This window comes from Oncorhynchus masou, chromosome 18, assembly GCF_036934945.1.
Source record: "Oncorhynchus masou masou isolate Uvic2021 chromosome 18, UVic_Omas_1.1, whole genome shotgun sequence".
NCBI lineage: Eukaryota > Metazoa > Chordata > Actinopteri > Salmoniformes > Salmonidae > Oncorhynchus > Oncorhynchus masou.
Genome location: NC_088229.1, coordinates 72,701,529 through 72,716,892, shown reverse-complemented (window position 1 = coordinate 72,716,892; position 15,364 = coordinate 72,701,529). Strand labels below are relative to the sequence as shown.

General features: G+C 48.7%; 1 protein-coding gene across 1 annotated transcript in view; it reads left to right on the top strand.

The window, feature by feature from the left end:
- Nucleotides 1-914: 914 nt before the first annotated feature.
- The window catches only part of oit3 (oncoprotein induced transcript 3), a 53,049-nt gene continuing 38,599 nt past the window's right edge, over nt 915-15,364 (top strand). Inside the window, exon 1 of the mRNA XM_064924430.1 lies at nt 915-1,211. Coding sequence (XP_064780502.1) covers nt 1,106-1,211 — 106 coding nt within the window. The 5' untranslated portion in view covers nt 915-1,105. The remainder of the gene's footprint in view (nt 1,212-15,364) is intronic.

The window sequence follows — 15,364 nt, the reverse complement described above, 5'->3', positions numbered from 1 at the left end:
GAGGAGGAGCTAGGACAAGAAGTCCTGAGGACAGGAGGAGAGGAGAGAATGGAGGAGGAGCTAGGACAAGAAGTCTGAGGACAGGGAGATGAGAATGGAGGAGGAGCTAGGACAAGAAGGAGAGAGAGAATGGAGGAGGAGCTAGGATGGGTCCTGAGGACATGGAGGAGAAGACAGAAGTCTGAGGACCAGAGGACAGGAGAGAGAATGGAGGAGGAGCTAGGACAAGAAGTCCTGAGGACAGGGAGAGAGAATGGAGGAGGAGCTAGGACAAGAAGTCCTGAGGACAGGGGAGAGAGAATGGAGGAGGAGCTAGGACAAGAAGTCCTGAGGACAGGGAGAGAATGGAGGAGGAGAGGACAAGACTGAGGAGGGAGAGAGAATGGAGGAGGAGCTAGGACAAGAAGTCCTGAGGACAGGGAGAGAGAATGGAGGAGGAGCTAGGACAAGAGTCCTGAGGACATGGGGAGAGAGAATGGAGGAGGAGCTAGGACAAGAAGTCCTGAGGACAGGGGAGAGAATGGAGGAGGAGCTAGGACAAGAAGTCCTGAGGACAGGGAGAGAGAGAATGAAGAAGGGTTGAGCGGTGAGGTGGAGGGAGGATGAGTGATGGAGAAGAGTGTGTGTGTGTGTGTGTGTGTGTGTGTGTGTGTGTGTGTGTGTGTGTGTGTGTATAGGTGTGTGTGTGTGTGTGTGTGTGTGTGTGTGTGTGTGTGTGTGTGTGTGTGTGTGTGTGTGTGTGGTGTAATCTAGGTCTGGGCTGGTTCTGTGGATAAGATCGGCCTGTGGGACAATGGGAGGATGGCGCTGTCACTGAACCCATCAGGTCAAGGTGAGACTAATGTACCCTGACACACACCAAACTCCTACCCCTGGCCAAGCCCTCATTTCTGTACGTAGATACACAGATAAGCCGTCTATTAAAGACCCTTGTTAACGTTTTTCAAGAAACCTCACACACTCAGAGAGACACGTTGACGGACACTCAGAGACAGATACACAGACCCGACACGCAGAGGCAGACATACTCGGACACACACTGAGCTCGGATTCCTATTGTCTAGCGGCAGAGTCTCGTTTCACAGTCTGATTCCAGGTGCTTGAGATGACCCTAGGAGTTGGTAACCGGGGGAAAGTTGAAGTGTTCGTGGTAATGATATCGTTACTGTTGACCGTGCTACTACAGCACACACCCACTGCGGACGCCATCGGTGAGTACCACCAGGTATACCCATCTCCAGGTTTCCTTTACGCGTCCATAACACCGACAGAGGTGGGGAATGAATGTGGCACTTTTACAGCATGCTATGGTGCCATTGTAAAAAATACTTACGTTTCGTTCAGTAGAATAATGGCAGGACAACAGTGGACATATGGTTGTGTACGGGAATCGAGTCGGTCCTCCGTTGGTCTTCCTCTGAAACATAGATGTTGTGTGTAGCGTATAGTAAGGCTGAGGAAGTGTAGACTCTGTGTGTTTTTATTTTTATTTTTTTAGAAATGTGTGCATGACTCACGCGAGAACTTTTGCATATTACAACTTGTTGTTTAAACAACAGACTAAATCGTCTTAACAGTCGTTTTATTTTTTTTTCTGCTGGCGATGGATCTTCGGTCTAAAACACTTTCTCTCTGTCTCTCTGTGAGCATGTTTGGATGAGTGTAGGTAATCAAGGTTTTGTCACAAATGGCACCCTATTCCCTATATAGTGCACTACTTAAGACCAGGACCCTATTCCCTACATAGTGCACTACTTTAGACCAGGGACCTATGGCACCCTATTCCCTATATAGTGCACTACTTTAGACCATTACCCCTAGTTCACAGACCATTAGGCTGTGAGAGATTGATAATGTTCAGCTTTAGTACGCTATAGTCATTAACTCCAGGACCCACGGTCCTCTAATGGCCATAGTCATTAACTCTGTTCTGTTCTGTAGCAAGGACCCACAGTCCTCTAATGGCCATAGTCATTAACTCTGTTCTGTAGCCAGGACCCACAGTCCTCTAATGGCCATCGTCATTAACTCTGTTCTGTTCTGTAGCAAGGACCCAGAGTCCTCTAATGGCCATAGTCATTAACTCTGTTCTGTAGCCAGGACCCACAGTCCTCTAATGGCCATAGTCATTAACTCTGCTCTGTTCTGTAGCCAGGACCCACGGTCATCTAATGGAAATAGTCATTAACTCTGTTCTGTTCTGTAGCAAGGACCCACAGTCCTCTAATGTCCATAGTCATTAACTCTGTTCTGTTCTGTAGCAAGGACCCACGGTCCTCTAATGGCCATAGTCATTAACTCTGTTCTGTTCTGTAGCCAGGACCCACAGTCCTCTAATGGCCATAGTCATTAACTCTGTTCTGTTCTGTAGTTTGTAAGGACCCACAGTCCTCTAATGGCCATAGTCATTAACTCTGTTCTGTTCTGTAGGACCCACAGTCCTCTAATGGCCATAGGACTCTGTTCTGTAGCCAGGACCCACGGTCCTCTAATGGCCATAGTCATTAACTCTGTTCTGTTCTGTAGCAAGGACCCACGGTCCTCTAATGGCCATAGTCATTAACTCTGTTCTGTAGCCAGGACCCACGGTCCTCTAATGGCCATAGTCATTAACTCTGTTCTGTTCTGTAGCCAGGACCCACGGTCCTCTAATGGCCATAGTCATTAACTCTGTTCTGTAGCCAGGACCCTGTCCTCTGATGGCCATAGTCATTAACTCTGTTCTGTAGCCAGGACCCACAGTCCTCTAATGGCCATAGTCATTAATAGGAGGAGTCCTCTGATGGTTCATTAACTCTGTTCTGTAGCCAGGACCCACGGTCCTCTAATGGCCATAGTCATTAACTCTGTTCTGTAGCCAGGACCCACAGTCCTCTAATGGCCATAGTCATTAACTCTGTTGTCCTCTAATGGCCATAGTCATTAACTCTGATCTGTTCTGTAGCCAGGACCCACAGTCCTCTAATGGCCATAGTCATTAACTCTGTTCTGTAGCCAGGACCCACAGTCCTCTAATGGCCATAGTCATTAACTAATCATAGCTCTGTTCTGTAGCCAGGACCCACGGTCCTCTAATGGCCATAGTCATTAACTCTGTTCTGTAGCCAGGACCCACAGTCCTCTAATGGCCATAGTCATTAACTCTGTTCTGTAGCCAGGACCCACAGTCCTCTAATGGCCATAGTCATTAACTCTGTTCTGTAGCATCAAAGGACCCACAGTCCTCTAATGGCCATAGTCATTAACTCTGCTCTGTTCTGTAGCCAGGACCCACAGTCCTCTAATGGCCATAGTCATTAACTCTGATCTGTTCTGTAGGACCCAGGAGGTGTGATGGTTAAGTCCTGATGGTTAATGGCCATAGTCATGGTTAGAGGAACTGTGATGGTATAGGATTGTGATCTGTAGCCAGGACCCACGGTCCTCTAATGGCCATAGTCATTAACTCTGTTCTGTAGCCAGGACCCACGGTCCTCTAATGGCCATAGTCATTAAGGATCTGTTCTGTAGTAGGACCCAGGTCCTCTAATGGCCATAGTCATTAGGTGTGATGGTTATAGGAGGAGGTCCTCTGATGGGTATAGGATTAACTCTGTTCTGGTGTGATGGGTATAGTCATTAGGTGTGATCTGTAGGCCAGGACCCAGAGGGTCCTCTAATGGCCATAGTCATTAACTCTGTTCTGTTCTGTAGCCAGGACCCACGGTCCTCTAATGGCCATAGTCATTAACTCTGGTTCTGTTCTGTAGCAAGGACCCACGGTCCTCTAATGGCCATAGTCATTAACTCTGTTCGGAGGTAGCCCAGGACCCACAGTCCTCTAATGGCCATAGTCATTAACTGGAGGTGCTGCTAGTCCTCTGTTCTGTAGCCAGGACCCACGGTCCTCTAATGGCCATAGTCATTAACTCTGTTCTCTGTAGCCAGGACCCACGGTCCTCTAATGGCCATGTCATTTCTGTAGCTGGGTATTATTAGGACCCACGGTCCTCTAATGGCCATAGTCATTAACTCTGTTCTGGTAGCCAGGACCCACGGTCCTCTAATGGCCATAGTCATTAACTCTGTTCTGTTCTGTAGTAGGACCCCACAGTCCTCTAATGGCCATAGTCATTAACTCTGTTCTGTTCTGATGGTCCTCTAATGGCCATAGTCATTAACTCTGCTCTGTTCTGTAGCCAGGACCCACAGTCCTCTAATGGCCATAGTCATTAACTCTCTGTTCTGTAGCCAGGACCCACGGTCCTCTAATGGCCATAGTCATTAGGTCTGTTCTGTAGCCAGGACCCACGGTCCTCTAATGGCCATAGTCATTAACTCTGATGTAGCCAGGACCCACGGTTCTGGCCATAGTCATTAAGGACCCACAGTCCTCTAATGGCCATAGTCATTAACTCTGATCTGTTCTGTAGCCAGGACCCACAGTCCTCTAATGGCCATAGTCATTAACTCTGATCTGTTCTGTAGCCAGGACCCACAGTCCTCTAATGGCCATAGTCATTAACTCTGATGGGTATAGGAGGAGGTGTGATGGTTCTGTAGTTATTAAGGTGTGATGGTTCTGGAGGACCCATGGTCCTCTAATGGCCATAGTCATTAACTCTGTTCTGTACCCAGGACCCATGGTATAGGAGGAGGTGTGATGGGTATTAATAGGAGGCCATATGTCATTAACTCTGATCTGTTCTGTAGCCAGGACCCACGGTCCTCTAATGGCCATAGTCATTAAGGTGTGATGGTCCTCTAATGGCCATAGTCATTAACTCTGTTCTGATAGCCAGGACCCACGGTCCTCTAATGGCCATAGTCATTAGGTGTTCTGTTCTGGAGCAAGTGTGATGGTCCTCTAAGGAGGACTCTGATTCCCACAGTCCTCTAATGGCCATAGTCATTAACTCTGTTCTGTAGCCAGGACCCATGGTCCTCTAATGGCCATAGTCATTAACTCTGTTCTGTTCTGTAGCAAGGACCCAGGTCCTCTAATGGCCATAGTCATTAACTCTGTTCTGTTCTGTAGCCAGGACCCACAGTCCTCTAATGGCCATAGTCATTAACTCTGTTCTGTTGTGATGGTAGTAGGTGTGATGGTTATAGGACCCACAGTCCTCAATGGGAGGAGGTGTGATGTTCTGTAGGAGGAGGTCCTCTAATGGCCATAGTCATTAATGGTTCTGTTCTGTAGGAGGAGGTGTGATGGTTCTAGGATGGTGTCATGGTTGTAGGACCCTGTTCTGTAGGAGGAGGACCCATGGTCCTCTAATGGCCATGATGGTCATTAACTCTGTTCTGTTCTGTAGCCAGGACCCACGGTCCTCTAATGGCCATAGTCATTAACTCTGTTCTGTAGCCAGGACCCACGGTCCTCTAATGGCCATAGTCATTAACTCTGTTCTGTACCCAGGACCCACAGTCCTCTAATGGCCATAGTCATTAATGATCTGTTCTGTAGCCAGGACCCACGGTCCTCTAATGGCCATGGTCATTAACTCTGTTCTGTAGCCAGGACCCAGGTCCTGATGGCCATTGTCATTAACTCTGATGGTTGTAGCCAGGACCCATGGGTAATGGCCATAGTCATTAACTCTGTTCTGTAGCCAGGACCCACAGTCCTCTAATGGCCATAGTCATTAACTCTGTTCTGTTCTGTAGCAAGGACCCACAGTCCTCTAATGGCCATAGTCATTAAGGAGGTGTGATCTGTTCTGTAGCCAGGACCCACAGTCCTCTAATGGCCATAGTCATTAACTCTGTTCTGTATAGGAGGAGGTCCTCTAATGGCCATAGGAAGGTGTTCTGGTATAGGACCCACAGTCCTCTAATGGCCATAGTCATTAACTCTGTTCTGTTCTGTAGCCAGGACCCACGGTCCTCTAATGGTTATAGTCATTAACTCTGTTGTGATGTATAGGAGGAGGTTAATGGCCATAGTCATGTAACTCTGTTCTGTAGCAAGGACCCACAGTCCTCTAATGGCCATAGTCATTAACTCTGTTCTGTTCTGTAGCCAGGACCCACAGTCCTCTAATGGCCATAGTCATTAACTCTGTTCTGTACCCAGGACCCACAGTCCTCTAATGGCCATAGTCATTAAGGTGTGATCTGTATAGGATCTGTGTGATGGATCTGTAGCCAGGACCCACGGTCCTCTAATGGCCATAGTCATTAACTCTGATCTGTTCTGTCCTCTAATGGCCATAGTCATTAACTCTGTTCTGTGATGGCAAGGACCCACAGTCCTCTAATGGCCATAGTCATTAACTCTGTTCTGTAGCCAGGACCCATGGTCCTCTAATGGCCATAGTCATTAACTCTGATGGGTATGTTCTGTAGCCAGGACCCACGGTCCTCTAATGGCCATAGTCATTAACTCTGTTCTGTTCTGTAGGAGGACCCACAGTCCTCTAATGGCCATAGTCATTAACTCTGTTCTGTAGCCAGGAGGAGTCCTCTAATGGCCATAGTCATTAACTCTGTTCTGTTCTGTAGTTAAGGAGGAGGTCCTCTAATGGCCATAGTCATTAACTCTGTTCTGTAGCCAGGACCTGACATAGTGTGATGGTTGTCTAATGATGGTTATAGTCATTAGGAGGTGTGATGTTCTTAACTCTGATGGGTTCTGATGGTTGTAGCCAGGACCCATGGTCCTCTAATGGCCATAGTCATTAACTCTGATGGTTGTAGGAGGACCCACGGTCCTCTAATGGATGTCATTAACTCTGTTCTATAGCCAGGACCCACAGTCCTCTAATGGCCATAGTCATTAACTCTGATCTGTTCTAGGAGGAGGTGTGAGGACCCAGGAGGTCCTCTAATGGTTATAGGAACTCTGATGGGTATAGGTAGCCAGGTGTGATGGGTATAGGAGGAGGTGTGATGGTTAAAGGCCAGGTGTCATTAAGGAGGAGGTGTCTGGTTATGGAGGAGGGATGAGGGTTCTAGGAGGATGTGATGGGTATTAAGGAGGTGTGATGGTTATTGGGAGGAGGTGTGATATTGTTGGAGGAGGTGTGATGGATGTAGGATCAAGGGTGATGGGTATAGGAAGGTGTGATGGTTGTAGGAGGTGTGATGGTTATAGGAGGAGGTGTGATGGTTATAGGAGGAGGTGTGATGGTTATAGGAGGAGGTGTGATGGTTATAGGAGGAGGTGTGATGGTTATAGGAGGAGGTGTGATGGTTATAGGAGGAGGTGTGATGGTTATAGGAGGAGGTGTGATGGTTATAGGAGGAGGTGTGATGGGTATAGGAGGAGGTGTGATGGTTATAGGAGGAGGTGTGATGGGTATAGGAGGAGGTGTGATGGGTATAGGAGGAGGTGTGATGGTTATAGGAGGAGGTGTGATGATAGGAGGAGGTGTGATGGGAGGAGGTGTGATGGTTATTGGAGGAGGTGTGATGGTTATAGGAGGAGGTGTGATGGTTATAGGAGGAGGTGTGATGGTTATAGGAGGAGGTGTGATGGTTATAGGAGGAGGTGTGATGGGTAGGTGTGATGGGAGGAGGTGTGATGGTTATAGGAGGAGGTGTGATGAGGAGGAGGTTTGGGGTTATAGGAGGGATGTGATGGTTATAGGAGGAGGTGTGATGGTTATAGGAGGAGGTGTGATGGTTATAGGAGGAGGGTGATGATGGGTATAGGAGGAGGTGATGGATGGGTGTGATGGGTATAGGAGGAGGTGTGATGGTATAGGAGGAGGTGTGATGGTTGTAGGAGGAGGTGTGATGGTTATAGGAGGAGGTGTGATGGTTGTAGGAGGAGGTGTGATGGGTAGGAGGAGGTGGATGGGTATAGGAGGAGGTGTGATGGGTATAGGAGGAGGTGTGATGGTTATAGGAGGAGGTGTGATGGTTATAGGAGGAGGTGTGATGGTAGGAGGAGGTGGATGGTATATGAGGAGGTGTGATGGTTGTAGGAGGTGTGATGGTTATAGGAGGAGGTGTGATGGTTATAGGAGGAGGTGTGATGGTTATAGGAGGAGGTGTGATGGGTATGGGAGGAGGTGTGATGGTTATAGGAGGAGGTGTGATGGTTATAGGAGGAGGTGGATGGGAGGTGTGATGGTTGTAGGAGGAGGTGTGATGGTTGTAGGAGGAGGTGTGATGGTTATAGGAGGAGGTGTGATGGTTATAGGAGGAGGTGTGATGGTTATAGGAGGAGGTGTGATGGTTATAGGAGGAGGTGTGATGGTTATAGGAGGAGGTGTGATGGTTATAGGAGGAGGTGTGATGGTTATAGGAGGAGGTGTGATGGTTGTAGGAGGAGGTGTGATGGTTGTGATGGGTATAGGAGGAGGTGTGATGGTTATAGGAGGAGGTGTGATAGTTATAGGAGGAGTGATGGTTATGGAGGAGGTGTGATGGTTATAGGAGGAGGTGTGATGGTTATAGGAGGAGGTGTGATGGTTATAGGAGGAGGTGTGATGGGTATAGGAGGAGGTGTGATGGGTTATAGGAGGAGGTGTGATGGGTATAGGAGGAGGTGTGATGGGTGTAGGAGGATGGGTATAGGAGGAGGTGTGATGGTTATAGGAGGAGGTGTGATGGTTATAGGAGGAGGTGTGATGGTTATAGGAGGAGGTGTGATGGTTATAGGAGGAGGTGTGATGGGTATAGGAGGAGGTGTGATGGGTATAGGAGGAGGTGTGATGGGTTATAGGAGGAGGTGTGATGGTTATAGGAGGAGGTGTGATGGTTATAGGAGGAGGTGTGATGGTTATAGGAGGAGGTGTGATGGTTATAGGAGGAGGTGTGATGGTTGTAGGAGGAGGTGTGATGGTTGGAGGAGGATGGTTATAGGAGGGTGTGATGGTTGTAGGAGGAGGTGTGATGGTTGTAGGAGGAGGTGTGATGGTTGTAGGAGGAGGTGTGATGGTTATAGGAGGAGGTGTGATGGTTGTAGGAGGAGGTGTGATGGTTATAGGAGGAGGTGTGATGGTTATAGGAGGAGTGTGATGGTTATATGAGGAGGTGTGATGGTTATAGGAGGAGGTGTGATGGTTATAGGAGGAGGTGTGATGGTTATAGGAGGAGGTGTGATGGTTATAGGAGGAGGTGTGATGGTTATAGGAGGAGTGTGATGATGGGTATAGGAGGAGGTGTGATGGTTATAGGAGGAGGTGTGATGGTTATAGGAGGAGGATGGTTATAGGAGGGTGTGATGGTTATAGGAGGAGGTGTGATTGTTATAGGAGGAGGTGTGATGGTTGTAGGAGGAGGTGTGATGGTTGTAGGAGTGATGGTTATAGGAGGAGGTGTGATGGTTATAGGAGGAGGTGTGATGGGTATAGGAGGAGGTGTGATGGGTATAGGAGGAGGTGTGAGGAGGAGGAGGTGTGATGGTTATAGGAGGAGGTGTGATGGTTGTAGGAGGAGGTGTGATGGTTATAGGAGGAGGTGTGATGGTTATAGGAGGAGGTGTGATGGTTATAGGAGGAGGTGTGATGGTTATAGGAGGAGGTGTGATGGTTATAGGAGGAGGTGTGATGGTTATAGGAGGAGGTGTGATGGGTATAGGAGGAGGTGTGATGGTTATAGGAGGAGGTGTGATGGTTATAGGAGGAGGTGTGATGGTATAGGAGGAGGTGTGATGGTATAGGAGGAGGTGTGATGGGTATAGGAGGAGGTGTGATGGTATAGGAGGAGGTGTGATGGTATAGGAGGAGGTGTGATGGTTATAGGAGGAGGTGTGATGGTTATAGGAGGAGGTGTGATGGGTATAGGAGGAGGTGTGATGGTTATAGGAGGAGGTGTGATGGTTATAGGAGGAGGTGTGATGGTTAGGAGGAGGTGTGATTAGGAGGTGTGATGGTGGAGGAGGTGTGATGGTTATAGGAGGAGGTGTGATGGTTATGATGGTGATGGTTATAGGAGGAGGTGTGATGGTTATAGGAGGAGGTGTGATGGTTATAGGAGGAGGTGTGATGGTTATAGGAGGAGGTGATGATGGTTATAGGAGGAGGTGTGATGGGTATAGGAGGAGGTGTGATGGTTATGAGGAGGGTGATGGGTATAGGAGGAGGTGTGATGGTTATAGGAGGAGGTGTGATGGTTGTAGGAGGAGATGGTTATGTGATGGTTGTATGGGAGGAGGTGTGATGGTTATATGAGGAGGTGTGATGGTTATAGGAGGAGGTGTGATGGTTGTAGGAGGAGGTGTGATGGGTATAGGAGGAGGTGTGATGGTATAGGAGGAGGTGTGATGGTATAGGTGTGATGGGAGGAGGTGTGATGGTTGTAGGAGGAGGTGTGATGGTTATAGGAGGAGGTGTGATGGTTAGGAGGAGGTGTGATGGTATAGGAGGAGGTGTGATGGGTATAGGAGGAGGTGTGATGGGTATAGGAGGAGGTGTGATGGGTATAGGAGGAGGTGTGATGGTTATAGGAGGAGGTGTGATGGTTATAGGAGGAGGTGTGATGGTATAGGAGGAGGTGTGATGGTTGTAGGAGGAGGTGTGATGGTTATAGGAGGAGGTGTGATGGTTATAGGTGGAGGTGTGATGGTTATAGGAGGAGGTGTGATGGTTGTAGGAGGAGGTGTGATGGTTATAGGAGGAGGTGTGATGGTATATGAGATGTGATGGTTATAGGAGGAGGTGTGATGGGTAGGAGGAGGTGTGATGGGTATAGGAGGAGGTGTGATGGTTATAGGAGGAGGTGTGATGGTTATAGGAGGAGGTGTGATGGGTATAGGAGGAGGTGTGTGGGTATAGGAGGAGATGTGATGGTTGTAGGAGGAGGTGTGATGGTTATAGGAGGAGGTGTGATGGTTATAGGAGGAGGTGTGATGGTTATAGGAGGAGTTGTGATGGTTGTAGGAGGAGGTGTGATGGGTATAGGAGGAGGTGTGATGGTTGTAGGAGGAGGTGTGATGGTTAGGAGGAGGTGTGATAGGAGGAGGTGTGATGGTTATTGGAGGAGGTGTGATGGTTATAGGAGGAGGTGTGATATAGGAGGAGGTGTGATGGTTGTAGGAGGAGGTGTGATGGTTATAGGAGGAGGTGTGATGGTTAGGAGGAGGTGTGAGTTATAGGAGGAGGTGTGATGGTTATAGGAGGAGGTGTGATGGTTATAGGAGGAGGTGTGATGGGTATAGGAGGAGGAGGTTATAGGAGGAGGTGTGATGGGTATAGGAGGAGGTGTGATGGTTATAGGAGGAGGTGTGATGGTTGTAGGAGGAGATGTGATGGTTGTAGGAGGAGGTGTGATGGTTATATGAGGAGGTGGATGGTTATAGGAGGAGGTGTGATGGTTGTAGGAGGAGGTGTGATGGTTATAGGAGGAGGTGTGATGGGTATAGGAGGAGGTGTGATGGTTATAGGAGGAGGTGTGATGGTTGTAGGAGGAGGTGTGATGGTTGTAGGAGGAGGTGTGATGGTTATAGGAGGAGGTGTGATGGTTATAGGAGGAGGTGTGATGGTATAGGAGGAGGTGTGATGGGTATAGGAGGAGGTGTGATGGTTATAGGAGGAGGTGTGATGGTTATAGGAGGAGGTGTGATGGTTATAGGAGGAGGTGTGATGGTTGTAGGAGGAGGTGTGATGGTTTATAGGAGGAGGTGTGATGGTTATAGGAGGAGGTGTGATGGTTGTAGGAGGAGGTGTGATGGATGTAGGAGGAGGTGTGATGGGTATAGGAGGAGGTGTGATGGTTATAGGAGGAGGTGTGATGGTTATAGGAGGAGGTGATGGATGGTTGATGGTTATATGAGGAGGATGGTTGTAGGAGGAGGTGTGATGGTTATAGGAGGAGGTGTGATGGTTATGTAGGAGGAGGAGGTGTGATGGTTATAGGAGGAGGTGATGGGATGGTTATAGGAGGAGGTGTGATGGTTATAGGAGGAGGTGAGATGGATATAGGAGGAGGTGTGATGGATATAGGAGGAGGAGAGATGGTTATAGGAGGAGGTGTGATGGATAGGAGGAGGTGTGATGGTTGTAGGAGGAGGTGTGATGGTTGTGATGGATGTAGGAGGAGGTGTGATGGGTCTAGGAGGAGGTGTGATGGTTATAGGAGGAGGTGTGATGGTTATAGGAGGAGGTGTGATGGTTGTAGGAGGAGGTGTGATGGTTATAGGAGGAGGTGTGATGGTTATAGGAGGAGGTGTGATGGTTATAGGAGGAGGTGTGATTTCCATTGGAGGAGGTGTGATGGTTGTAGGAGGAGTGTGTGATGGATGTATAGGAGGAGGTGTGATGGGTATAGGAGGAGGTGTGATGGTTGTAGGAGGAGGTGGATGGTGTGATGGTGTGAGGTTATAGGGTGTGATGGTTATAGGAGGAGGTGTGATGGTTATAGGAGGAGGTGTGATGGTTATAGGAGGAGGTGTGATGGTTGTAGGAGGAGGTGTGATGGTTATAGGAGGAGGTGTGATGGTTATAGGAGGAGGTGTGATGGTTATAGGAGGAGGTGTGATGGTTATAGGAGGAGGTGTGATGTTGTATAGGAGGAGGTGATGATGGTGTGATGGGAGGAGGTGTGATGGTTATAGGAGGAGGTGTGATGGTTATAGGAGGAGGTGTGATGGTTATTGGAGGAGGTGTGATGGTTGTGATGGTTATAGGAGGAGGTGTGATGGTTATATAGGAGGAGTGATGGTGTGATGGATGGTGTAGGAGGAGGTGTGATGGTTATAGGAGGAGGTGTGATGGTTATAGGAGGAGGTGTGATGGTTATAGGAGGAGGTGTGATGGTTGTAGGAGGAGGTGTGATGGTTATAGGAGGAGGTGTGATGGTTGTAGGAGGAGGTGTGATGGTTATAGGAGGAGGTGTGATGGTTATTGGTGGAGGTGTGATGGTTGTAGGAGGAGGTGTGATGGATGTAGGAGGAGGTGTGATGGGTATAGGAGGAGGTGTGATGGTTATAGGAGGAGGTGTGATGGTTATAGGAGGAGGTGTGATGGTTATTGGAGGAGGTGTGATGGTTATAGGAGGAGGTGTGATGGTTGTAGGAGGAGGTGTGATGGTTATAGGAGGAGGTGTGATGGTTATAGGAGGAGGTGTGATGGTTATAGGAGGAGGTGTGATGGTTATATGGAGGAGGTGTGATGGTTATAGGAGGAGGTGTGATGGTTATAGGAGGAGGTGTGATGGTTATAGGAGGAGGTGTGGTATATGGAGGAGGTGTGATGGTTATAGGAGGAGGTGTGATGGTTGTAGGAGGAGGTGTGATGGTTGTAGGAGGAGGTGTGATGGTTATAGGAGGAGGTGTGATGGTTATAGGAGGAGGTGTGATGGTTATAGGAGGAGGTGTGATGGTTATAGGAGGAGGTGTGATGGTTATAGGAGGAGGTGTGATGGTTATTGGAGGAGGTGTGATGGTTATAGGAGGAGGTGTGATGGTTATAGGAGGAGGTGTGATGGATGTAGGAGGAGGTGTGATGGGTATAGGAGGAGGTGTGATGGTTGTAGGAGGAGGTGTGATGGTTATAGGAGGAGGTGTGATGGTTATAGGAGGAGGTGTGATGGTTATGTAGGAGGAGGTGTGATGGTTATAGGAGGAGGTGTGATGGTTATAGGAGGAGGTGTGATGGTTATAGGAGGAGGTGTGATGGTTATAGGAGGAGGTGATGGTGTGATGGTTATAGGAGGAGGTGTGATGGTTATAGGAGGAGGTGTGATGGTTATATGAGGAGGTGTGATGGTTATAGGAGGAGGTGTGATGGTTATAGGAGGAGGTGTGATGGTTATAGGAGGAGTGTGTGATGGTTATAGGCATGGTTAAGAACCTTGGTGTGATCCTGGACAACACCCTGATGGTTCTCAACTAACATCATGGCGGTGGCCCGTTCCTGTAGGTTCATGCTCTACAACAGGAGGCAGAGTGGTTATAGGACCCTGCCTGACAGGAAGCGTGCGAGGTCCTAATCCAGGCACTTGTCATCTCCCGTGATGGATTACTGCAAGGTCGCTGTTTGGCTGGGCTCCCTGATGTGCCATTAAACCCCTAGGAGGATCATCCAGAACGGAGCCCGTCTGGTGTTCAACCTTGGTTATAGGAGGAGGTCTCATGGTCACCCCGCTCCTCCGGTGTCCATGGCTTCCAGTTGAAGGTGTGCAGGAGGCTACAATGGACCATGGTGTGATGGTTATAGGAGGAGCTGTGAGGAGGAGGTGTGAGTACCTCCAGGCTCTGATCAGGCCCTACACCCAAACAAGGGCACTGCGTTCATCCACCTCTGGCCTGCTCGCCTCCCTACCACTGAGGAAGTACAGTTGTCAGCCCAGTCAAAACTGTGATGGTTCTGGAGGAGTGTGATGGTAGGAGGAGGGAACAAACTGATGGATGACGCCAGGTGTGATGGTTATAGGAGGAGTCAATCACCACCTTCCGGAGACACCTGAAACCCCAGGTGTGATTTATAGGAATACCTGATGGATAGGATGAAGTAATCCTTCTCACCCCCCCCTTAAATGATTTAGATGAACTGGTTGTAGGAGGAGTGGATGGTTTCCAGGTGGATGTATAGAAGAGGTGTGAATTCACCAATTTGTATAGGAGGATGATGGTTAAATGACTTAAATGTAATGTAATGTAATGTTATAGGAGGAGGTGTGATGGTTGTAGGAGGAGGTGTGATGGTTATAGGAGGAGGTGTGATGGTTACTGGTGGAGGTGTGATGGTTGTAGGAGGAGGTGTGATGGATGTAGGAGGAGGTGTGATGGGTATAGGAGGAGGTGTGATGGTTGTAGGAGGAGGTGTGATGGTTATAGGAGGAGGTGTGATAGTTATTGGAGGAGGTGTGATGGTTATAGGAGGAGGTGTGATGGATGTAGGAGGAGGTGTGATGGTTATAGGAGGAGGTGTGATGGTTATTGGAGGAGGTGTGATGGTTATAGGAGGAGGTGTGATGGTTATAGGAGGAGGTGTGATGGGTATAGGAGGAGGTGTGATGGTTATAGGAGGAGGTGTGATGGTTGTAGGAGGAGATGTGATGGTTGTAGGAGGAGGTGTGATGGTTATAGGAGGAGGTGTGATGGTTATAGGAGGAGGTGGATGGTTATAGGAGGAGGTGTGATGGTTGTAGGAGGAGGTGTGATGGGTATAGAAGGAGGTGTGATGGGTATAGGAGGAGGTGTGATGGTTATAGGAGGAGGTGTGATGGTTGTAGGAGGAGGTGTGATGGGTATAGGAGGAGGTGTGATGATGGGTATAGGAGGAGGTGTGATGGTTATAGGAGGAGGTGTGATGGTTATAGGAGGAGGTGTGATGGGTATAGGAGGAGGTGTGATGGGTATGGAGGAGGTGTGATGGTTATAGGAGGAGGTGTGATGGTTATAGGAGGAGGTGTGATGGTTATAGGTGTGATGGGAGGTGTGATAGGAGGAGGTGTGATGGTTATAGGAGGAGGTGTGATGGTTATAGGA